This window comes from Hyla sarda, chromosome 5 (genome assembly GCF_029499605.1).
Source record: "Hyla sarda isolate aHylSar1 chromosome 5, aHylSar1.hap1, whole genome shotgun sequence".
NCBI classification, from domain to species: Eukaryota; Metazoa; Chordata; class Amphibia; order Anura; family Hylidae; genus Hyla; species Hyla sarda.
In genome coordinates, this window is record NC_079193.1 from 213618234 (window position 1) to 213644132 (window position 25899).

At 38.7% G+C, this 25899-nt stretch overlaps 1 protein-coding gene across 1 annotated transcript in view; it reads left to right on the top strand.

The window, feature by feature from the left end:
• CDYL (chromodomain Y like) overlaps positions 1–22063 on the top strand; it is a 76715-nt gene extending 54652 nt beyond the window's left edge. Inside the window, exons 3-7 of the mRNA XM_056521076.1 lie at positions 1123–1376; positions 6122–6294; positions 9602–9812; positions 20268–20411; positions 20499–22063. Coding sequence (XP_056377051.1) covers positions 1123–1376; positions 6122–6294; positions 9602–9812; positions 20268–20411; positions 20499–20657 — 941 coding nt within the window. The 3' untranslated portion in view covers positions 20658–22063. The remainder of the gene's footprint in view (positions 1–1122; positions 1377–6121; positions 6295–9601; positions 9813–20267; positions 20412–20498) is intronic.
• The last annotated feature ends 3836 nt before the right edge of the window (positions 22064–25899 follow it).

Below are 25899 nucleotides of genomic sequence, written 5' to 3' on the forward strand. Positions count from 1 at the left end.
GCTGTCTCAGGTGTGAAGGTGTCTCCTCCAGACTGCATGTTACAGCTCCTTCCACATATGTTCGATAGGAGTCAGATCGGGGCTCACAGAAGGCCACTTTAGAATAGTCCAATGTTTTAACCATTCTTGGGTGTTTTAGATGTGTGTTAGGTCATAATCCTGTGGGAGGACTCATGACCCACAACTGACAGCAGGACCAGTCCTGACACTGAGCAGCACATTTTTCTCCAGAATTCCTTGATAGTCTTGACATTTCATTGTACCCTGTATAGATTCAAGACAACCGGTGCCAGATGCAGCAAAACAGCCCCAAAACATATCTGAGCCTCTCCCATGCCTCAAAGTAGGGACAGTCACTGTGCTTTTTCCTTGTATGCTTCATTTTTATGTGACTTGCCAGAAAGCTCCAGTATTGTCACATCAGGAGGACAGGCCACAAAGCTTCTGGGAGAACATCCTTTGGACAGATGAGACAAAACTGGAGCTTATTGACAAGTCACATGAGCTCTATGTTTGTGGACATGAAAATGAAGCATACAAAAAAAAGGAACACTGTACCTACTGTGAAGAGCAAAATATTGGAGGACTATTCTGAAGTGGCCTTCTATGAACCCTGATCTGAATCCTATTGAACTTCTGCCGTGGAGCTGTAACGTACAGTCTGGAGAAGACATCCTTCACACTGGAGCCGGATCTTATGAGGAGTGGGCCAAGATACCTGGAGAAAAGTGCAGAAGTCTCATGGAGAGTTACAGAAATCTCTTGACTGTACTGACTGTCCCAAAAGGTTGTGCAACAAAATATTAAGTCCATCATTTTTGTCCAGGTCATTTTTATTATGTTGTTTTTATGTTTTTTTTTCCAATGATTCTGTTGAACCGTAATTCAAAAGCAATGTTAATTTTAATTCAGTTTCTTTTCAGTATATGTTTATTTATTATTACTTTTGTCAGTTACAAGGTATTTCAGGGAGCATTTTATCCACAATTTTCTCATTTTATGAGTACTGGCTGTGTACTATGCCTGAGAGAGCTGACTGTGTATTGATTTTGATTCATGGTCTTTGTATATATCAGTCTAACTGTAATTTAACCAAAATGTAACTATCTTAACTATTTGCAGGACCATCTACTTTTATGCAGGCATTGACTGCAAATGGTACCAACACTTTGCAGACATCAGTGGCAGGAGTTACGGGAAAGCGGAGGTTTATTGATGAGCGGAGAGACCAGTCTTTTGATAAAAGGCTACGATTCAGTGTAAGGCAAACGGAAAGTGCATACCGATACAGGGATATTGTTGTGCGCAAACAGGATGGATTTACACATATCTTACTTTCAACAAAATCATCTGAGAATAATTCACTGAATCCTGAGGTTAGTTTAATCAGCAAATTATACATTTGCAAGCTTTGCCTTAACATAATCATGTGATTTGTCTCCTAATCTACATGTTAATTTTCTTGCCTTTAAAGTTTAAAGGGGTGCTCCACTGAAAAACATTTTTTTTTAAATCAATTGATGACCGAAAGTTTAAAAGATTTGTAAATTACTTCTATTGAAAAATCTTAATCCTTCCAGTACTTATCAGCTGCTGTATGATCCACAAGAAGTTCTTTTTGAATTTCCTTTTCTGTCTGACCACAGTGCTCTCTGCTGACTCCAGAGCAGGAGAGGTTGGCTATGGGGATTTGTTCAAAAAGAAAAAACTTCCTGTGGAGCATACAGAAGCTTAGAAGTAATTTACAAATCTGTTTAACTTTCTGACACCAGTTGATTTAAAAAAAAAATTTCCAGCGGAGTTCCCCTTTAAGAATATGAGGGCAAAACAACCTTGGAAATACTGATCAGTTATAACATTATCATTATCTCAGTACACCTGTAAATTGTTGTGATGTGAAGTTGTTGCATTGAATGCATGAAAAAGTGTAATGGTTTGAGCAACTTCCAAAAGGGCACAGTTGTGATGGCCAGACAACTGGGTCAGAGGATTTCCGAAATGGCAGGTCTTGTTGGGTGTTCCCAGTATACAGTGGTTAGAACCTAATTAAAGGGGTCCAGTGAAGAAAAACTGTTGAACTGGGGACACGGTCTTGTCTGTCCATGCCTTGCGATATCTAGCCCCCAACTATTTAGATTCTACAGATGAGCAACAGTGACAATCTACTAAAGAAGTTAAAGGGGTACTCCGGTGGAAAACTTTTTTTTTTTTTTTTTTTTTTTTTTTTTATCAACTGGTGCCAGAAAGTTAAACAGATTTGTAAATCACTTCTATTAAAAAAATCTTAATCCTTCCAGTACTTATTAGCTGCTGAATACTACAGAAAAAATTATTTTCTTTTTGGAACACAGAGCTCTCTGCTGACATCACGAGCACAGTGCTCTCTGCTGACATCTCTGTCCATTTTAGGAACTGTTCAGAGTGGCATATGTTTGCTATGGGGATTTTCTCCTACTCTGGACAGCTCTCAAAATGGACAGAGATGTCAGCAGAGAGCACTGTGCTCGTGATTCAGCAGAAAGCTCTGTGTTCCAAAAAGAAAATCATTTCCTTTGTAGTATTCAGCAGCTAATAAGTACTGGAAGGATTAAGATTTTTTTATAGAAGTAATTTACAAATCTGTTTAACTTTCTGGTACCGGTTGAAGTTTTCCACCAGAGTACCCCTTTAATGCCTTCTGTGATGTTTAGGGTGTCAGAATATGAATCCATCAGAGTTTGCTGTGCAGAGGGAGTTGCATAGCCACAGTGACCATGGTGACCCTTTGTCCACCACAAATGCTTAAGGCCCCTTTAACACTATTGTTATGACACCATCTGGACCGCCGGGGAGAATAGTGCCCGTCTGACCCCATTGACTATAATAGGGTCCATTGGGACCCATTGTTGCCCGTTGTGCCCCGTCAAACTACCAGAAAAAAAAAGAGAGAAAGAGTTCTGAGAGAGAGAAAGAGAGAGAGATGGCTGTTCTTGACTGGGCGCAACGGTAGTGTGAATGTAGCCTAAAATGGAAGGTGTCCTGGCTTGATGTTTTACCAAATAATGAAGAGATTGCACCAGGAAGAACTATGGAAAGAAGTGTGATTTTTTTTTTTTTAAGAAAAGTTTTGCTGGAAAGCCTTTGGTCCTGGCATTTATGTGGATGTTATGTCAATATAAATAACATATTTAGTCATTATTGAAGATAAAGTATACCCTTCATGGCAACAATATTCAGTAAGAAAATGTGCTATGTACTGCAAAAATGTATTTTTTTTAAATTTCAGACAGTTTCTAAATTTCCAGAAGCACTTCATACCCTGTTAGTCATCTGGAGTCATCTTTTTGGTTGTCTCCAAAATACAGTTTGGGTATTTTATAAATAAGTTTGTGCCAGTTTGCACCAGTATTTTGGCAATAAGAAATTGTAAATCTTGAGATGTGCCCAGGGTTAACTAGGGGGTGGGGCCAGTCTGTTTCTAAAAGGTTTATCCTTACTAAAGACAAAAAATGACACAAATGGTAGTGCATCAGAAGTAGAATATCTTTTTGTCTTTAGAATAGTCTACGGTTTACTAAATTTATAAAGTTTTACTAAATTTGCAAATGTATCAACCCCCTGTGTTACAATAATAAATATGTAGCACATAAGCAAAACTAAAAACAAAAACATTTTTTTCTTTAGAACTGCTCCAAAGCAAACAATGATAAATGTCCCCCATTGTGAAAAACAAAACTCAATATGCTTTGCCCATAGCAACAAATCACAGCTCGGCTTTCATTTCACCACAGCTCGTTAAGATATAAAAGCTGAGCTGTGATTGGTTGTTATGGGAAAAAACAGAGAATTTTTGTCATCACAGTTTTTATGTATTTAGTATTTTCTTTATAAGTTATTTACTGAGCTTTATTTGAAGGACCTGCTAACATTTTGTGAGTCTTTGACCATGTGCACGCACACAGACATTGCTTCTCAAAGAGAGAAGCCCTGAATCTCCTATTGACCACAGTGGGAGCATTCACACATAACCAGACAGAAAAGAAAGGTTCCCTATTTCCAATGAAGTCAATGGGATTGGGGTTTTTAAAGCTGACTCTGCTGGTTTTTTTACATGGAAATCGGCATGCTTTTTTTTTTTTAAATAAATGTAGATGTCATTTACCAGCTCCCTTTTACCTGCTGACAGGTTTGTCATATGCCTGTGCTTGCAGTGCTAAGCAATAGCAAATGTGATTGGTGATAGTGCCAGCTTTTAGGCTCCATTTTCACTTGGCAGTTTGTTTGTTTGTTTGTTTGTTTTTTAAATACTGCCACTGCAGTTTTTAGTTTTTGAGACCAGGCCAAAAGTGAATCCATGATGAAGGGAAAAGTCCTTCCTTTATATGTCCTAATCATTTTGAATTCGTTTCTGCTCAAAAACTGCCAAGTGGAATTCCAGCCTAAGCCTTTCCATACTTTTTTATTGGGTGGTAAAGAAATATTTCAGTAAAAGTAAGAAACTTTAGACATTACATAAAAGATACAAAGTTATGCACTAATATTTCATGGACTGTAAAAATACAAGATTTAGTACCGCAGAATGTCTGTAGCTTTATAACCAAATCAGATGTTCATTGTTTGTGTAAAGTCAAATCAGAATCCCATTTAAAGACCCAGCGAGTGTGCTGTTAACATTAAATTATGCTCCATTTCAAATCTAATAGCGCTCTTTTTTTCACAGCCTGAGATCTTATGACAACTAGCAAGACTTCATGTTTTTTTTTATTTTCTATATGCTATAGGTGTCATGGGGCAACAGTAATGTGGGGAGCTAGCCTTCTACATTTTATTATCATTTGTAGTTAGAGAATTATTTGTTAGTCAATAAAAAAAAAAATCTGTTCATAGGTCTTTTTAAAGCTACATAAGTTATAATTTGACTAAGGCTGTCAGTTAAAAAAGGAAATGATAAAGCATAAATCAGTCTAATAATATATTGCAAAAATCAATTTTCCTTTTATAGCATTAAATATAATCTTTTTGGCCAACATTGCCAAATGCCATTTTTATAGGGAATCTGAGCAGTTTTGAGCTACCATAACTGCTGATAGTCCCATAAAGTCAAGTGGTGTGACACCTTAGGTCTCGGTCTTGCTGCCTAGTGTCCTCACAAGACTTCTAGAGCTGTCAGTCAAACATGAGGGGCGGGGCCAGGGATACTTTCTGGGCACATAAGAAGCACCAGTCTTTTTGACATTGCCCGGGCACAAAAAAAAAAAAACATTTATCTCAATCATGCAAGCAGCTAAGGTGTTATTCCACTCCCCTTCTCTTCACTGTGTGTATGTGTGTGTGTTATTGCAGTGAATAGAGCCAAGTTGTAATTCCACACACAACCTGAGGACAGGTGTGGTGCTGTATTGGGGAAAATTTGCTTCATTTTTCTATTCCACGATGTCCCCTTTAACATTTATATGATTTGATGCGATGTTCAATTATTTGCGTTACATTGAAATCTGCAGCAGATCCTGTACATGTGAATGTATGCTAAAGATTATTTAAAGTGATACTAGCTTTTTTAAAGGAATACATCTAGTATGGTATAAGTTCTGCTTCCACGTGGAGTTAACCCTTGTACAGTATTTTTGCTGTAGCATAGTGAAAATTGACACAATTAAAGAATGCAGAGAGGCATCTGATGTGGAAAAAGTAATGTGCTGTATTTAATACAAACTAGAAAAAAAGATGTCATACTTACCTAGTTACCAAAAATTATGCAACAAAGCCTTTAGAAAAGGAAATTTAAAGACCGGTTATACTGGTCTATATCTAGAACATTGATTTAACTTCCTGTACAGCGCATGTTGTGGTGGATATATATGATAGATAAAATTACTACTATATGTGATAGATAAAACCGGGGACTGAAACTGGCAAAATAACTGTCTTCAATATTTAATTCAGACACAAGTTTTCAGCTTTAGTTTAATATATATATCTTTGACTTCAGAAATCTGTGAGCATTGCTTGACTATCCAACTCTAAAACAAACTTTTCTGCAGCCACCACCCTATCTTGCCAATAACAAGACCTAGCAGTTTCTTATTGCCTGGGTAAGAGTAATCTACTTTTGTAAATAGAACATTCTCTCTCTGTCTTGTAGGTAATGAAGGAGGTCCAAGGTGCACTAGCCACGGCAGCTGCTGATGACAGCAAGCTCGTTCTTTTCAGTGCAGTTGGGAGTGTGTTTTGCTGTGGGCTGGATTTCATTTATTTTATAAGACGCTTGACAGACGATCGAAAGAAAGAGAGCACTAAAATGGCTGATGCAATTAGGTATGTATGTGTTTTCTAAATTGTGCTGCATTATATATCAACAGTTTGGGGTTATCCGTGCAAAATTGAAGGCAGTAATGGAAGGTAAACATTTGCCTTTTCATATTTGATCTACAGTACAGTTTTTGGATATGTGTGTTAAATACATTTTCAAGTAGTGTATGGAAATAGTAAAAATAAATAAATAAAGTAATATTTTAAATTTTTATATCCACAGTTGCATAGTTAACCCCTTAATGACAATGGACGTAAATGTACGTCATGGTGCCATGGTACTTAACGCACCATGACATACATTTATGCTCCACCATGACCGCTCGCGTCATGCACAGCAGGTCCCAGCTGCTATCAGCAGCCAGGGACCCGCCGATAATGGCGGACATCCGCGATCGAGCAGATGTCCGCCATTAACCCCCTCAGATGCCGTGATCAATACAGGTCACAGCATCTGCAGTACTTTTAACCCCTTAAGGACCAAGGACGTACCGGTACGTCCTTGGTCCTGCTCTTCCGATATAACGCGGGGTTACACAGTAACCCCGCGTCATATCATGGCGGGCCCGGCGTCATAGTGAAGCCGGGACCCGCCTCTAATAGCGCGCAGCGCCGATCGCGGCGCCGCGCGCTATTAACCCTTTAGCCGCGCGCTCAAAGCTGAGCCGCGCGGCTAAAAGTGAAAGTGAAAGTTCCCGGCTAGCTCAGTCGAGCTGTTCGGGATAGCCGCGGCTAATCGCGGCATCCCGAACAGCTGACAGGACAGCGGGAGGGCCCCTTCCTGCCTCCTCGCTGTCCGATCGCCGAATGACTGCTCAGTGCCTGAGATCCAGGCATGAGCAGTCATCCGGCAGAATCGTTGATCACTGGTTTCTTATGAGAAACCAGTGATCAACATAGAAGATCAGTGTGTGCAGTGTTATAGGTCCCTATGGGACCTATAACACTGCAAAAAAAAAGTGAAAAAAAAAAGTGAATAAAGATCATTTAACTCCTCCCCTATTAAAAGTTTGAATCACCCCCCTTTTCCAATAAAAAAAAAAACACAGTGTAAATAAAAATAAAAATAAACATATGTGGTATCACCGCGTGCGGAAATGTCCGAATTATAAAAATATATCATTAATTAAACCGCTCGGTCAATGGCGTGCGCGCAAAAAAATTCCAAAGTCCAAAATAGTGCATTTTTGGTCACTTTTTATATCATTTAAAAATGAATAAAAAGTGATCAATAAGTCCTATCAATGCAAAAATGGTACCGTTAAAAACTTCAGATCACGGCGCAAAAAATGAGCCCTCATACCGCCCCATAAACGGAAAAATAAAAAAGTTATAGGGGTCAGAAGATGACAATTTTAAACGTATTAATTTTCCTGCATGTAGTTATGATTTTTTCCAGAAGTCCGACAAAATCAAACCTATATAAGTAGGGTATCATTTTAATCGTATGGACCTACAGAATACATATCAGGTGTCATTTTTACCGAAAAATGTACTACGTAGAAACGGAAGCCCCCAAAAGTTACAAAACAGCGTTTTTTTTTCAATTTTGTCGCACAATGATTTTTTTTCCCGCTTCACCATAGATTTTTGGGCAAAATGACTGAATTCATTACAAAGTATAATTGGTGGCGCAAAAAATAAGCCATCATATGGATTTTTAGGTGTAAATTTGAAAGAGTTATGATTTTTTAAAAGCAAGGAGCAAAAAACGAAAATGCAAAAACGGAAAAACCTCCGGTCCTTAAGGGGTTAAATGGATGATCGGATCACCTTCAGCGCTGCTGCGGGCATCCAGTCATCCATAATGGCGGACGGAGGTCCCCTCACCTGCCTCCGTCTGTCTCCTGGGATCTTCTGCTCTGATCTGAGATCGAGCAGACCAGAGCAGAAGATCACCATACCACTATGCATAGCACTGAACAGTAAAAAAAAAAAAAAAATCCCCTTCCCCAATAAAAATGTAAATCTTCAGTTTTTCACATTTTACCGCAAGCTTAAAAAAATCATTAATAAACATATTTGGTATTGCCTGATGTGTAAAAGTCTGAACTATCACAATATATTGTTAATTATCCAGTACGGTGAACGGCATAAACTTAAAAAAATAAAGTCCAAAGTTGCAGGTTTTTTTTTGTCACATTTTATTCCCTAAAAAATTTATAAAAAGTAAAACCTAAGCAAAAGTGGTACCGATAAAAACTACAGATCACGGTGCAAAAAAATAAGCCCTCATACCTCCCCGTATACGGAAAAATTTGAAAGTTATGGGTGGTCAAAATAGGGCAATTTCAAACATACTAATTTTGTTAAAATAGTTTGAGATTTTTTTTTAAAGCGGTACAATTATAGAAATCGTATTGACCCACAGAATAAAGAAAACATGTAATTTTTACCATAAAGTGTACAGCGTGAAAACAAAACCTTCCAAAATTTTACTAAATTGCATTTTTCTTTTCAATTGTCCCACATAAATAATATTTTTTTGGTTGCGCCATACATTTTATGGTAAAATAAGTGATGTCATTACAAAGTAAAATTGGTGACACAAAAAACAAGCCCTCATATGGGTCCATGGATGGAAATATAAGAGTTATGATTTTTAGAAGGCGAGGAGGAAAAAACGAAACTGCAAAAATAAAATTGGCCTGGCCCTTAAAGCCAAAATGGGCCTGGTCCTTAAGGGGTTAAAGGGGTACTCCGGTGGTAAACTGTTTTTTTTTTCTTTTCTTTTTTTATCAACTGGTGCCAGAAAGTTAAACAGATTTGTAAATTACTTCCCTTTAGAAATCTTAACCCTTCCAGTACTTATCAGTAGATTACAAAATAGATTCTAGAAAAATTATAGGAGTCCTAGAATATCGTGGTATGTTTCCTCTTGGTTTCTGAAAGCATTTTTAGTTTATTGTAAACTCAGCAGTAGGGGATCTCTTTTCAGCCACTTTGGACAGAAATTGGACATTTCAATGTTCTTTTATGAATTCTACAAAGTATTCCACTCAATGGGGGAGATAATTTAAAACCTGTGCAGAGAAAGTGGACCAGTTGCCCATAGCAACCAATTAGATTGCTTTTTTTTTTTTTTTATCTGGTTGCTATGGGCAACTGGTCAACTTTTCCTTTTGCACAGATTTTGATAAATCACTCCACTCTTGGCTACAAGCCTTTATATTACTTTTTTGTAATTTAATGTTGCCTCCCAAAAGAAGGCCTCCCAGTCACTGCAAGCAGTCACAAGCTTTGGAAATTACTGTATGACAAAAAATGGTAATCATACATGTTTTTTATATTTGTTGCATATATTATTTTGCAGAGTGTTTGTGAATACTTTCATACAGTTTAAGAAACCAATTATCGTTGCTGTAAATGGACCTGCAATCGGCCTTGGTGCATCCATATTGCCTCTTTGTGATGTTATCTGGGCCAATGAGAAAGCATGGTTTCAGACACCTTACACTACTTTTGGACAAAGCCCAGATGGGTGTTCATCATTATTGTTTCCTAAAATAATGGGAATTGCATCAGTAAGTTTTATTTCTACAGTTATTTTATTTAAAAATACTGATTGTCAAACTCAGTCTATCAACACTTTCAGATTTTCTCTCAATTAACAAGTTGATGTAACAATTTGCTGAACTTATTATAGTAAAACAGAATTAAAGTAAAATGATGCAAAAGTTTTGAAAGTTTCTGAACCTTACTGAACTTAACACCCTAGGCTTTCCCTATACAGATGACTGAAAGTATGAAAAAAGACTTTCCCACAAAGCAGAAGGATATTTACTTGCAAATTCCATTGAAAAATAAAAAAATGTTTTTCAAGACAGGAATCCATTAGCTGCTAAACATGGGGGTGATGCTGTTATAATTTGTGGCAGGCGTTGTCTTTGAAAACATTTTGTAGCTAAAGGAAAGAAGGGATTTCTAAATACAATAAAAATCCAAGAAGCTAATGTCACAGTGGATACATTGAATATTACAAGAATTTGATCCCATTCCTTTTTCTATGTTGACTTTCATTTACGTAAAGCAAAGAAAATAAGGTTTAGGAATTGCCTTTTCTGTCCCCAAATAAATATTATTTAAAATGTGCTTTATGTGCAAAGTGAGAAAACCTTTCTAAAGTAAATGTTTTCTGATAGAAAGTGGAAAGGTAGCTGCAAGAAATGTTTTAAACCTGCCAGAACGTTGTTACTATAGACTAAACAAATAGAGAAACACAGACACACATCCTCCAATTGTATTTTGATCTCCTTGCTTCTCAACTTAATTTAAAAAACAGGTTGTTAGTATACAACAGGTTGTTAGTATACATTTTGGTCAAAAAGTACAAGCCCACTCGCCACGTCAAGGCCACCTAGTCAGAGTGGGTCCCTAACCTAACACTGGCGTAGCACCGGGTGGCGACCACTGCCTCCGAGACACCATGCCCTCAGGGGGAACGACATAGTGGCCAGGCAGCCCCACTGCTGCCCAACCAATCCCCTGGCTTTGGGCCACACCACCCCACAGACAAAGCATCACAGAAACAATGGCCGCCACAGAGAACCACACCAGTGTGAACACTTACCATGTGCTCCCTACCAGAGGGCTGGGAGAATGGAAGGAGTAAACCCTTATGCAGTCTCCTGCTAATTAAAAATTCCTGGGCCGAATGGGTGGAGTGGAATGCTGGCCATGAAAGAGGAGCGAGACTACAAATGTATGACACAAATAGAGAAACATAGCCGCACGTCCACCAATTGTATTGTGCTGCTATGTTTGGTGGATGTGTGGCTATGTTTCTCCATTTGTGTTTTACAATTGTTACTATAGACTGCTTGTCTGAATTTTCAAATGTTTCCCCCCCCCCACTTTGATGAATTCTGGAAATAATCCCTTAAGGGTGCATTCACACTGAGGAATAGGAGAGTAATCCCCACGTAAAATTCTGTAGTGGAATTTATGGGGGATTTTTTTTGTGCAAAATTTGCACAAAAATCGTTCGGAATTAACGCTGAAAATCTGAGCGTAATTTAGGAAAAAACTTTTTTTTTTTTTTTTTTTTTTTTTTTTTTTTGCTGGACTACAACCACCAATTGGAATTTCCCTTTTTATAAAAAAAAAAATTTCCCGTGCAAATTTCCCACAAATTCTGTGCTGAAACGATCTAGAGCGGAATTTTTTTTCCCCATGGATTTCTGCTCACGTATTCTGCAAGTAGAATGAACATGTTCTTTCTTCTAGCGGAAGAGTATTCCATGGTGGAATTCCTTGAGCGGAATTTACGCAGTGTGAACAGTGCAGAGTAAAATACATAGAAGTCAATGGCAAAGCAGGTGTTAATTATTTCTAAGCAGAGAATTCAAGAGGAATTACTCGAGTAAATTTGTCTTGAATTACTAAGTGTGGACGGGGTATTCCAGGAGTTTTTTTAATTTTTTTTTATGTGCTACAGGGGCTGTAAAGTTAGTGTAGTTCATAATATAATGTCTGTTCCTGTGTGTGATGGTGGTCTCGCAATTCTTCTGTGTTTTTTGCCCCAAAAGTATTTTTAACAGCATACAAAATGACTGTCGTCTCAGGTTTTCCCAGGTTTCAGTGCGGCATTACGTCACTAGTCAGGTGATGACAGGGAGCCTGTCCCACTGGGTGGGAGGAAGATCATTCTGCAAGTAATTGTATTTTTTCACCCTGGTTAAAAAACGCTAACCTATAGCATTGAAGGGAGCAGGGATCGACTGATTATCGGTTTGGCCGATATTATCAACCGATAATCACGATTTTGGACGTTATCAGTATCGGCAATTACCTTGCCAATAATCCGATAATGCAGGGGGGGTGCGGTGCGGTGGTTGGACTAAGGACCTGCAGGGGGAGAGAAGCGGGCGGGGGTGTCAGGGGGGTGTGCTGAAATAGCCGATAACTTATACCAGAATATCGGTATAAATTATCGGTTATTGGCCTTAAAGTCCACAGATTATCGGTATTGGCCCTAAAAAAATCGATATCGGTCGATCCCTAGAAGGGAGCATAGGTGTGTTTGAAACCACTTGGGAACCGAGCCCATTTTGACCCTAAGGACCAGACCATTTTTTGCGATTCTGACCACTGTCACTTTAAGCAATAATAACTCTGGGATGCTTGTACTTATGAATTTGATTCCAAGAGTTTTTTTCGTGACATATTCTACTTTATGTTAGTGGTAAATTTTCGTCAATACTTTCTTCATTTCTTGGTGAAAAATGCGAAAATTTCCTGAAAAATTAGAAAATTTTGCATTTTTATAATTTTGAAGCTCTCTGCTTGTAAGGAAAATTGAAATCCCAAATAAATTATATGTTCATTCTCATATACAATATGTCTACTTTATATTTGCATCATAAAGTTGAAATGTTTTTACTTTTTGAAGACATCAGAGGGCTTCAAAGTATAGCAGCAATTTTTCAAGTAAATTTCAAAATCAGAATTTTTCAGGGACCAGTTCAGTTTTGAAGTGAATTTGAGGTTCTTTATGTTAGAAATACCCAATAAATGGACCCCATTATAAAAACTGGACCCCTCAACATATTCAAAATGACATTCAGAAAGTTTGGTAACCCTTTAGGTGTTTCACAGGAATTATTATTATTAGGAGCAAAGTGGAGGAGAAAATTCTAAATCTTTACACTAACATGTTCTTGTAGACCCATATTTTTTTATTTTGACAAGGGGTAAAAGGAGAAAAGCCCCCCAAATTATGTAACCCCATTTCTCTTGAGTAAGGAAATACCTCATTAGTGGATGTAAAGTGATCTGCGGGTGCACTAGAGGGCTCAGAAGGGAAGGAGCGACAGTGGTCTTTTGTAAAGCGAATTTTTCTGAAATGCTTTTTGGGGGTCATGTCACATTTAGGAAGCCCACATGGTGCCAGAACAGCGAAAAACATTGCACACTATTTGGGAAACTACACCCCTTACAGTGGTTCTGACATAAACACAAAAAATTTTACGCAAAAAAATGTATACCCACATGTGACCCCATTTTGAAATCTACACCCCTCACGGAACGTAAAAAGGGGTGCAGTGAGCATTTACACCCCACTGGCGTTTGACAGATCTTTGTAACAGTGGGTTGTGCAAATTAAAAATTACATTCTTCATTTTCACGGACCACTGTTTCAAAAATCTGTCAGTCACCTGTGGGGTGTAAATGCTCACTGTACCCCTTGTTACGTTCTGTGAGGGGTGTAGTTTCCAAAATCGGGACACATGTGGGTATTAATTTTTTTTGCATTTATGTCAGAACCACTGTAACCAGCAGCCACCCTTGTGCAAATGACCAGTCTTGGCCTCAAATGTACATAGTGCGCTCTCACTCCTGAACCTTGTTGTGTGCCCGCAGAGCATTTTACATCTACTTATGGGGTATTTTCGTACTTGGGAGAAATTGTGTTACAAATTTCCTTTTACCTCTTATGAAAATGAAAGTATGGGGCACCACCATCCAAAAAAATTTAATTTTTTTCACATAATATGCTGGTGTAGACCCCAACTTTACCTTTTCATAAGGGGTAAAAGGGAGAAAAAGCCCCCCAAAATTGTAGTGCAATTTCTCCCAAGTACGGAAGTACCCCATATGGGGCTCTGAACTGTTGCCTTGAAATACGACAGAGCTCTGAAATGAGAGAGCGCCATGCACATTTGAGGCCTAAATTAGGGATTTTCATAGGGGTGTACCCATATGCAAGCGTTACACTTGCCTCCTCCACCAAAAAATACTGTGCATCAGTTTTCCCCAAACAGGGTGCCTCCAGCTGTTGCAAAAACCCCAACAAGCCTGGACAGTCAATGGCTGTCCGGCAATACTGGGAGTTGTTATATTGCAACAGTTGGAGGCTCCTTTTTGGAAAAACTGACGTACAAGAGTTTTTTTTTGCATTTTTATTGGGGGGCGACGGCGACAGTGTTAGGGTGTAGTGTATATGTAGTGTTTTACTCTTTATTTGGGGTTAGTGTAGTGTTTTTAGGGTACATTCACATGGGCGGGGATTTACAGTGAGTTTCTTGCTGCAGAGAAAAATTTGCTGCATTTCAAACTTGAAGCGGGAAACTTGCTGTAATCCCCCGCCCATGTGAATGTACCCAGTGCATTCACATGGGGGGGGGGGGGTAAAACTACAACTCCCAGCATGCACGGTCTGTCAGTGCATGCTGAGTTGTAGTTATGCAACAGCTAGAGGCACACTGGTTGAGATTGAGAAACACTGAATTGAGTACCAGACTATTGCAATGTTTCTGCACCACTGTCTGTTTCCTAACTCGGTGTTTCCCAACCCATGTGCCTCCAGCTGTGTAAAAACTACAACTCCCAGCATGCATGGTCTGTCAGTGCATGCTGGGAGTTAGTTTTGCAACAGCAGGAGGCACACGGGTTAGGAAACACTGAGTTAGGAAACAGACAATGTTTCCCAACCAGTTTGCCTCCAGTTGTTGCAATACTACAACTCCCAACATGCCCAGACAGCCAAAGGGAATGTTGGGAGTTGTAGTTATGAAACTACTGGAGGAGAACAGTTTGGAGACCACTGTGTAGTGGTCTCCAAACTGTAGCTCTCCAGATGTTGCAAGACTTCAACTCCAAGCATGCCCAGACTGCCCCGGCATGCTGGGTGTTGTAGTTCGGCAACATCTGAAGGGCCAGATGTTACAGAACTATAACTCTCAGCATGCCTGGACAGTCTCAACATGCTTTGAATTGACATCTGGAGCACTACAGTTTGGACACCACTGTATAGTGGTCTCCAAACAGTGCCCTTCCAGATGTTGCAAAACTACCACTCCCAGCATGCTGAGACTGCCCAGGCATGTTGGGAGTTGTAGTTCTGCAACATCTGAATGGCCAGATGTTACAGAACTACAACTCCCAGCATGCCTGGGCAGTCTGGGCATGCTGAGAGTTGTAGTTTTGCAACATCTGGAAGGACGGTGGTCTCCAAACTGTGGCCCTCCAGATGTTGCAAAACTACAACTCCCAGCTTGCCCAGACAGCCAAAGGCATGCTGGGAGTGGTAGTTTTGAACCTTCTAGAAGTGAAGATCACTTTACGGCAATCTTTACTGCTGCATCTGGGACGCCACTGCCTCCACTTGCCTGACGCCTCCTGTCAGAGGCCGGTCCTCGTCCCTGGTCCCCACGCCGCGATCGAGGTAATGGCGGCCCGTCCCCGCCATCTTCCCCCGCTCTGCCCCGACATCCATTCAGTGCTGATCGGCCAATCGCAGGGGATAGGAGGAGGTGCCACCTCACTTCTATCCTTTAGGACCCCCCCCCAGGCATTTGCATGGGATGCCTGCTGAATGATTTCTGTCAGGCTAGCGGCGGGGATCGGAATTCCCCTTGGGCGTACAGGTACGCCCGTACCAGGAAGCAAGGGCGTATCCATAAGTCCGTGGTCCCCAACAGGTTAATATGTGGGGAGGGAGAAAAGTGACCTCACACTTACAAACAAGGAATCGTGGGACTTCTAGTTATGGGGAGGGAACTCAAACAGGAAATAGCCGGTTCACCAAAAGATAGCCACAGCATTATGGTAATTTTGCAACATAGCAATTTAGCCCCAGGACAAGCATGGATCCTTCCTAAGCATGTCCTTTACAGTCTGGCAGGTAAGTACTAAAATCAACATATGGTTGATAACCCCTTTAAAAACACAGGTATTTTTAATTTTTTCACTTTTTTTTTTTTTTTTTTCCTCCTCACATTCTAATAGCCATAACACTTTGAATTTTCCACCTACAGACCCATATGAGGGCTTTTTATTTTTTGCGCCACCAATTGTACTTTTAATGACATCACTCATTTTACCACCAAAGCTATGGTGTAACCCAAAAAAATTATTTGTGGGGGGAAATTGAAAAAAAAATTCCATTTTGTAACTTTTGGGGCTTCAGTTTCTTTACAGTACACTTTAAGGTAAAAATGAAACATTATAGTTATTCTGTAGGTCCATTCGACCACAACAATACTCAATTTACCGTATTTATCGGCGTATAACACGCACTGGCGTATAACACGCACCCCCATTTTAACAGGGAAATTTAAATAAAAAAAAATAAAATGTTAAATAAATGACTTGGACTAAATGCCACATCATCCCCCCAACTTCGGTTTCTTCTGCACCTCAGCTTGGTCCTGTCCCCTCCAGTACCACATGATTCCTTCCCTTTTATCAGTCCCTGTGCCATATTTACCCCTCTCATCACCACCCCCCATGTCTCATCTCCCCCTGTCATAGACCACCACTAGCCATACAGACATTAAGCATTTAGTGCCTCTCCCACCATGTCCCCCATCATTCCCCCCTCATCATCCCCCAACCCTGTCTCATCATCCCCCCCCTCATCATTTCCCACTGTCCCCCCCTATCATTCCCTCCCCCCCCTCATCATTTCCCCCTGTCTCATCATCCCCCCCATCATGTTCCTCCTATGGCATCCAGTGGTCTTCAACCTGCGGACCTCCAGATGTTGCAAAACTACAACTCCCAGCATGCCCGGTCAGCCAACTGCTGTCTGGGCATGCTGGGAGTTGTAGTTTTGCAACATCAGGAAGTCCGCAGGTTGAAGACCACTCTTCCCCTTTCCTTACTTGTCTATGCTTCGGCTGTCTTGCGGGGTCAGTGAAGCAGATGAGTTACGTCCTCTCCCAGCTTCTCTGTGCGGCATCAGGGATGTCACTTTTCGGCGGCGACTACAGGAAATGAAAAGTGCCGTGAGTGATGCTGCACAGAGAAGCCGGCAGAGGACGTAACTCATCTGCTTCACTGACCCCGCAAGACCCTCCGCCTGACCTGACCTGCCGAAGCGCAGACAGGTAAGGAAAATAAACAAAACTATAAAAAGCAGGGAATCATGAGGGAGGGAGGGGGTAGGGAGGGAAAATGAAAAGTAAAACTCACTTGTCTCCCGCAAGATCCACAGGTACTGGTGGATAGTGCGGGAGACGCTGATTAAAAGGTAGCGCAGATCCGGGCAAGGTAGGGCTCATTTTAATCAGCGTCTCCCGCACTATCCACCACACCAGTACCTGTGGATAGTGCGGGAGAAAACAAGTGACAGAGCGGGGAGGAGACGCCGCTGGTCACTGATTTAAAGTGGCCGCAGCCGTGCTGTTAATACTTAACAAGCAGGCGCTGCTGCGGACGCTTTAAATCATTGACCAGAAGACTTATCGGCGTATAACACGCAGGCAGACTTTTTGCCTTAAATTTAAGTTTTAAAAGTGTGTTTTATACGCCGATAAATACGGTATGCAGGTTTTATTCTGTATTACTACTTTTTAAAACGAAAATCAGTATGCTTAAAATTGTCCTCTTCTCACCCTATAACTTTTATTTTTCTGTATAAGAGCTAATTTTTTGCGCCGTGATCTGTAGTTTTTATTGTCAAAATTTTTGCTTTGATGGGATTTTTTTATTGCTTTTAGTAAATGTTTTAAAAATATTAGCTTTTGGACCTTGGTATTTTTTAACGTATACACCATTGACCTGTAGTTTAATTAACATTATATTTTAATAGTTCAGACATTTACGCATGTACTGATACCACATGTTTTTGTTAATTTGTGTTTACATTATTTTATTTTTTTTAAAAATATGAAAAAAAGAAGAGTGATGCATACTTTTATTTGGAAAAGTGCTTATTCACACTTAACTTTTTTTTTTTTTTTACCTTTTCTTCACTATTTTTCAGTCTGCATAGTCAGGGGACTATTAGATGCAATGTTTTGATTGCTTACGCTGAACAACTCTGTGCCATAGCACAGACTTGATCATTGTTATTGACGCTCCATTGCCACAGGCTGCCATGGCTTTCTGCAGCACTGGCATGCCGATCAGGTGGAACGGAAGCAGGTAGGGACCCTCTGCCCGTCCTCTCATCTGATTAGGGCCCAGCAAATTCTCTGTGGGTATCCTGATCAGCTCCAGGGATCAGATATTTTACTTTTTATGTCGCTATCAACTGATCACTGACGTTCAGCATTTGTCCAGCTTTAGGCGAGACCATCCAGCTATGACGCACGCTCCTTAGCTCCTGAAGCTTGTGCAGGGCGTACATATACACCTGCACCTTTAAGGTGAGAACAGTAATCCTACATTAGTTTGCATAAAGTTTGCAAAAATATATTATCAACTTAAAAAGGTACTCCGGTGGAAAACATTTTTTATTTTATTTTTTTTAACTCAACTGGTGCGAGAAAGTGAAACAGATTTGTAAATTACTTCTATTAAAAATTCTTAATCCTTCCAGTACTTACTAGCAGCTGTATACTACAGAGAAAATTATTATGACTGGTCATGACAGAAAAGGAATCCCAAAAGAAAAAATTTTTCTCTGTAGTATGCAGACCCTAATAAGTACTGGAAGTATTAAGAATTTTTCAATAGAATTAATTTACAAATCTGTTTAACTTTCTGGCACCAGTTGATTTATATATAAAAAAAAAAGTTTTCCACCAGAGTACCCCTTTAAGGACACGGTGTAAATGTACACCCTGCGCCCACTCCCGGTCTATGAAGCGCTCTCATGAGCTGAAAGCACTTCATAGCTGGTTGGTTCTATTGCTGGACATCACCAATCAGGGAGATGTCTGTCATTGACCCTTTAGAATCAAAGTAGATTGTGGTATCTAAATGTGTTTTTATTTTGTAGCTGTTTATATCAGGGTAGCTGATCGGGACCACGGAGGCAAAATTGTGTTTTTTTTAATCAGCTCAGAGAACAGGCGGAGGGTTCCTACCTTCCTCCGACTCGTTCGATCCGTGCTCCAATAGTGCAGACAGTCTGGACTAATGGAGCACCGATAACAGTGATCACTGCTGTGCTATAGCACAGCACTGTTAATTGTATGCAATTGAAATATTGCAAGTAATTGTCCGCTATGCAGACAAAAAAAATAGTGAATAAGATGTGAAAAAAAAGTTAATGTGAATAAGCCCCATCACTAGTAAAGGTTGAATCACCCCTTACTCTACCACCACTCCCAATCCATAAAGCGCCCCCCCCCCCCCCCCCCCCCCGTTTCCCATTAAAAAAAAAATACAATAATGTAAACAAAAATCAACATAAACATATGTTGTATCGCCGTGTGCAGATATGTCTGGATTATTAACATATGACATTAGGTAAGTGGCATAAACGTAAATAAAAGTCCAGTATTGAGTATTATTGGTCACTTAAATACCCAAAAAATGTTTATAAACTGCATGAATGTTTTGGCTATTAGAAGGCGAGAAAGAAAAAAGAAAAGTGCAAAAATAAAATAATAATTAAGTGGTTATAGTTAGAGACTTCCCATGATTACAAAAGTCCCAATTGTTTTTTAGTTAACTGCATATGTGTAGTAGGTCTTTTGCAGTCAGAAATGTGTCTAACCTTCATAGCTTCCTTACTTCTGAAGCATTTTTGTAAATGTTAATTATCTTTTCTGAAGCATATGTTAGCTCCTTTTCGATCAACTGAATGATTTGAAAAGATGCCTTTGGGAATTTTGTGCAAAATGCTGCGCTTGTATATAAGCGTGGCTTAAAATATATTTTTTTGTTTTTTCTAATTTCAGTAGTTAGTTACAATAATTGTAATCATAAGATCCACAGATCATTATGTAAATGCCATTGCCCAATGGTTGTGCAATTTAAAGGGTGCTGCTCTCTAAAAAATTAGTGGGCATCATTTTGCTTCTCGATGCCTCTTTACCATATGACAACAATTTCAGCTTTATCATTGTACCAAATATTTGTCACATGTAAAGAAAAAAAACTAGTCTAACAAGCAATTAAATCAATGACTCAAACACTTTACTGATTGTATAACCACCCTAATTCATTATTACAGCTTCACACTTTCTGAGTATGAGACTAAACTTTCTACGGTAGCTGTTTTTTTGTTGTTGTAATAAATTGTATTGAATTGAGTGACCATTACTTCTTGTATTCAAACATGAAATGTTCTCTTGTTTTAGGCAAATGAGATGTTACTCAGTGGAAGAAAACTGACTGCACAAGAAGCATGTGCGAAGGGCCTTGTATCTCAGGTTTTCTGGCCTGGGACTTTCACACAGGAAGTTATGGTCCGCATTAAGGAACTAGTGACCTGCAATCCCATTGTATGTGGATTTGTTATGAATATTTTCTATTACTTACTTGGTCATTGATTTGTTGCAATACATCTTATTTTGTTTGTTTTTTATCAGGTACTTGAAGAGTCCAAAGCTTTAGTCCGAAACGTCATGAAAGTAGATTTGGAGCAAACAAATGAAAGGGAGTGTGAATTGCTTAAGAAAATCTGGGGATCTGCACAAGGAATGGACTCCATGTTGAAATACTTGCAAAGGAAAATTGATGAATTCTAAAAATCCATTGCTTGTTTTATGAAATAGCCTTGAAACACTTAAAGGGATATCTGCACCAGGTGCAATACCCAAGCTTATTTATTTTTTTTTTAATTTTAAGTTTTGAACAAATATCTGAAGCCTGCCATCAAATCTTCCCAGGCAGAAGTAAGATATGGAGTGAATTTACAGGACATCTAGCAAATCACATCTTGGTGTCTGCAGACGTTGTAATAAAAGACTATGTTGTGACAAGGAAGTATGGAAAAATGCATATTTTTTTTGTTCATAAGATATATATATATATATATAAAATTCTATAAATATATATTTAAAATGAAAAACGGGTAGCAGTGAGCCCTGACATTCATTGCCCACTGAGGTTGGACTGTGGAAACGCTTTAGTTCAAAAGAAGGTAAAATACCTCAGACATGGATATTTTTTTTTTTTTTTTTAAAGGACTTAATTCCTACAGGACTATAACTATGTACGGATGCAAAAAATGTGTGTGTGTGGGTACTCAGGACATATGCTAATTAAATGGAAGAGGAAAAAAATCTGATATACTGTCAGGAACAAGTTAAGTTCCTTTTACGTTAGCATGATGAAACCACTGTCAAGATTATTTCCTGTGTGTGATGCAGTATTAACAGGTCACTGATTTATTTTATGTTTAAGAGTGAGGTTCATTTACTCTTCTGAGGCAATTTTACATAGATTTTTAGTTCCTGAGTGAAACTTCCTAGCTGTTTGCAGGTAATGTATTACACCAAAAATAATTTTATGTTCATACATGTATAAATGTTAGGTTTCACTAGAATATATTTTATTTAATAAGTTAATTTTGGTACACTATTAAATTGCAAAATACTCTCCCTAAACTACCTTTTTTTTATTAGGAGTATGCTATTCTATTCTATTGCCTTTTTTTAATCGATACACTATAAGTCCCAAATATATATTTTACTTCTGTATAGTTTAGGAGTGTCTTGTAAATATATCTAATGTGACATCAATACCTAGAGCAATGATTGACTTGTGACTAAAGGTATATAACTCTGGATACTAAAATATCTGTGCTTGCAATGTAGTTGAATGTATGAAGAAAAGTAATCCACATTATTTTTGTACAGTTTTTACATTTTTACTTCCAACTGACCATCTCCCATTCTTGTCGGAAAATTGCTCACAGCATAAATCTGCCTGGTAGCTTGGGTTGGTACAGTATTTGCATTCATTGGACCTATGCTTTTGTTCTAAAGATAAAATATATACACTGTACAGTCTGTAAAGTTTTCTAAAATATACATCTGTGAAATTGGCTTAAAATAAAACAAAATTTTCTTAACATAATTCATACTGTCCTGGCAGGCTTTCCTGGTTTATTGATGTGTCACTTTAAAATAAACATGTTTTTTTATAGTAAGTAACAACATTTCATCCAGTAGTGTTCGTAGCATTATGTCATAAAGACCAGATGTTTTAATGAAAAGTTATATTTTTTTGTGTGAAAGTTGATTTAATAATGTTATAACACTTATTTAGTACATATTTTAAATGAAATCAACACATATCCTTAGTACAGCCAGTATGAAGAGTAAAATCAGTTTTTTAACACCTTAAGGACCCAAGCATTTTTTGCACATCTGACCATTGTCACTTTAAACATTAATAACTCTGGGATGCTTTTACTTTTCATTCTGATTCTGAGATTTTTTTTCGTGACATATTCTTCTTTATGTTAGTGGTAAATTTTTGTCGATACTTGCATCATTTCTTGGTGAAAAATTCCAAAATAGTTTACTTTGAAACTCTGCTTATAAGGAAAATGGACATCCCAAATAAATTATATATTGATTCACATATACAATATGTCTACTTTATGTTTGCATCATAAAGTTGACATGTTTTTACTTTTGGAAGTTCAGCAGCAAGTTTGCAATTTTTCACACAATTTTCAAAATTGAAATTTTTCAAGGGCCAGTTCAGTTTTGAAGTGGATTTGAATGGCCTTCATATTAGAAATAACCCATAAATGACCCCATTATAAAATCTGCACCCTTCAAAGTAGTCAAAATGACATTCAGAAAGTTTGTTAACCCTTTAGGTGTTTCACAGGAATAGCAGCAAAGGGAAGGAGAAAATTCAAAATCTTTTTTTTTACACTTACCTAATATGTGGATTTTAAGTGCTCTGTGGGTGCACTAGAGGGCTAAGAAGGGAAGGAGCGATGATGGGATTTTGGAGAGTGAGTTTTTCTGAAACGGTTTTCGGGGCATGTCACATTTAGGAAGCCCCTATGGTGCCAGAACAGCAAAGAAAAAACCACATGGCACACTATTTTGGAAACCTCACCCCTCAAGGAACTTAACAAGGGGTCCAGTGAGCCTTTACACCCCACAGGTGTTTGATGACTTTTCGTTAAATTTGGATGTGTAAATACATTTTTATTTTTTCACTAAAATGCATTTTTTCCCCCCAAATTTTACATTTTTACAAGGCGTAATAGGATAAAATGCCCCTCAAAATTTGTAACCCCATCTCTTCTGAGTATGGAACTACCCCATGTTTGGACGTCAAGTGCACTCCAGGCGAACTACAATGCTCAGAAGAGGAGTCACATTTGGCTTTTGGAAGTCAAATTTTGCTGAAATGGTTTTTGGGGGCATGTCGCATTTAGGAAGCCCCTATGGTGCCAGAACAGCAAAAAAAACAAATGGCATACTATTTTGGAAACTACACCCTTCAAGGCATGTAACAAGGGGTACAGTGAACCTTCACACCCCACAGGTGTTTGACAAATTTCCGTTAAAGTTGGACATGAAAACGAAAGATTAGATTTTTTTTCACTAAAATGCTGGTGTGACCCCAAATTTTTTACTTTCACAAGGGGTAATAGGAGAAAAAACCTCACAAAATTTCTAACGCAATTTCTTCTGAGTAAGGAAATACCCCATATGTGGATGTAAAGTGCTCTGCCGGTGAACTACAATACTCAGAAGAGAAGGAGCGAAATTGAGCTTTTGGAGTGAGACCTCAGTTGGAATAGAAATTGGGGGCCAAGTGTGTTTACATAAGTGTGTTTACTGGTGAAATGCATCTGACAAAGCAAATAAAGGAACATTTGGATCTTAATCACCTCGACTTTGAATTTATCCATGCAAAACAGTTTGCACCGATCATCCGGATTTTTTCTCTATCACCACATTGGAACATTTACCATTCGAGTGTGAAGAGGATCCACTCGAAATACCCGGCTTGTAAGGTTGCTGTGCGCCCAACCTAGCAAGGTGAGTGGTTCATTCATACTACTCATCTGTAACACCAACAGTACCAAACATACTGCCCAATGAGAAGCTCTGTCTTGTGTTTTCTTCTACTATATTATTATTTTCCCTTGTGAAAATGAAAGATGTAGGTTTTTTAGGCATTTTAGTGAAAACATTTTTTTTTTTTAATTTTTACGTTCAACTTTAACGAAAATTCGTCAAACACCTGCGGGGTGTTCAGGCTCACCTTACCCCTTGTTACGTTCCTTGAGGGGTGTAGTTTCCAAAATGGGGTCACATGTGGGTATTTGTTTTGCGTTTATGTCAGAATGGCTATAAAATCAGCCACCCCTGTGCAAATCACCAATTTAGACCTCAAATGTACATGGTGCGCTCTCACTTCTAAGCCTTGTTGTGCGCCAGCAGAGCATTTTACACCCACATATGGGATATTTCCGTACTCAGGAGAAATTGCGGTACAAATTTTGGGGGTCTTTTTTTCCTTTTACCGCTTGTGAAAATTAAAAGTATGGGGCAACAATAGCATGTTAGTGTAAAAAAAAAAAAATTTACACTAACATGCTGGTGTAGACCCCAACTTTACCTTTTCATAAGGGGTAAAAGGAGAAAAAGCCTCCCAAAATTTTTAATGCAATTTCTCCTGACTACAGAAAAACCCCATATGTGGCCCTAAACTGTTGTCTTGAAATATGACGGCCCCATTCGCATTTGAGGCTTAAATTGGGAATTTTCCTATCCTAGGTGACAGAAAATTTAGATTTTAATAAAGACAAGACGCGAGTATTATGCTTAACAACTTCATTACTGAAACTCAGCAGCAACTACATATTGGAAGTATTAAAGACATTTTTTTACATGAAATGTGTATATAAACATATGTATCTAGATGCAGCCTAGTGTGATGTCCATATCATCAACCAATCAGGAAGCAGCATAGGTGATATCAGCAACTGCCGAACAGGTAATCTTCCTTCTTCTTTGCAAAGGTGTATCAGATGCATATTCAACCGAAGTAAACTACCGAAAATAAAATTGTGAGAATCGTAGGAAAAAGGTAATCCATGACATCCCATCTTAAAGGTCTGGTAGAGGAAGTAGAAAGATGATGATCATTGTTGAACTGTAAAAAAAGAAACAAAGAATTACAGGGATGGGTTCCGGGAGGGATAATACTCGTGTCTTGTCTTTATTAAAATCAAAATTTTCCGTCATCTAGGATTTTAATTTCATAACAAGGCAAGACGCTTCGTATTATGCTAGTTTAAAGCTAATCATCAACAATATGTATCATGTAATGTAGAATATACAATAGAAAATTAGTTTATAACAATAACAGAAACGTGAGATTCAGGTCAAAAGTAAACGGTTTTAAAGGTGGAATCCGAAGGCCAATTGGCTGCTTTCATTAGATCTGAAAGTGATGCTCCAGATTGGAAAACTTTAGTGGAAACCGCGCCTCTTGTGGAATGAGCACCAAATGTAGAGATGTCTATGCCAGCGAGATGCATAGTCTGTCTAACCCATCTAGCGAGTGTGGGTGAAAGAGACAGGAGCGTGAGGCTTACAGAACGAGATTAATAATTGAGATGAAGAAATTCTGAGAGATTCAGTTCTTGATTCGTAGGAACGAAGACATCTCACTACACAGAGTTTTTCATGGTGTGGAAAGGAAGGATAGAAAACAGAATGAAGGTTAGTTTTAGTACGACGATAGACAGAAAAAATTACTCCGTGAGGAGTAAATTGCCTACGACATATATCAAGAGATCTAACATCTGAAATGCGTTTAACTGAAATTAGGCATAAGAGGGTAGTAGGTTTAAAAGAAATATATTTTAATCATAATGAATCATTATCATCCCAAGAAGTGAACATGTCTAGGATGTTATTTACATCCCAAGTGGAATTATATTTTGGTAGGGGAGGACTACGAAATCGAATGCCTTTGAGTAATTGGCATACTAAAGGATGT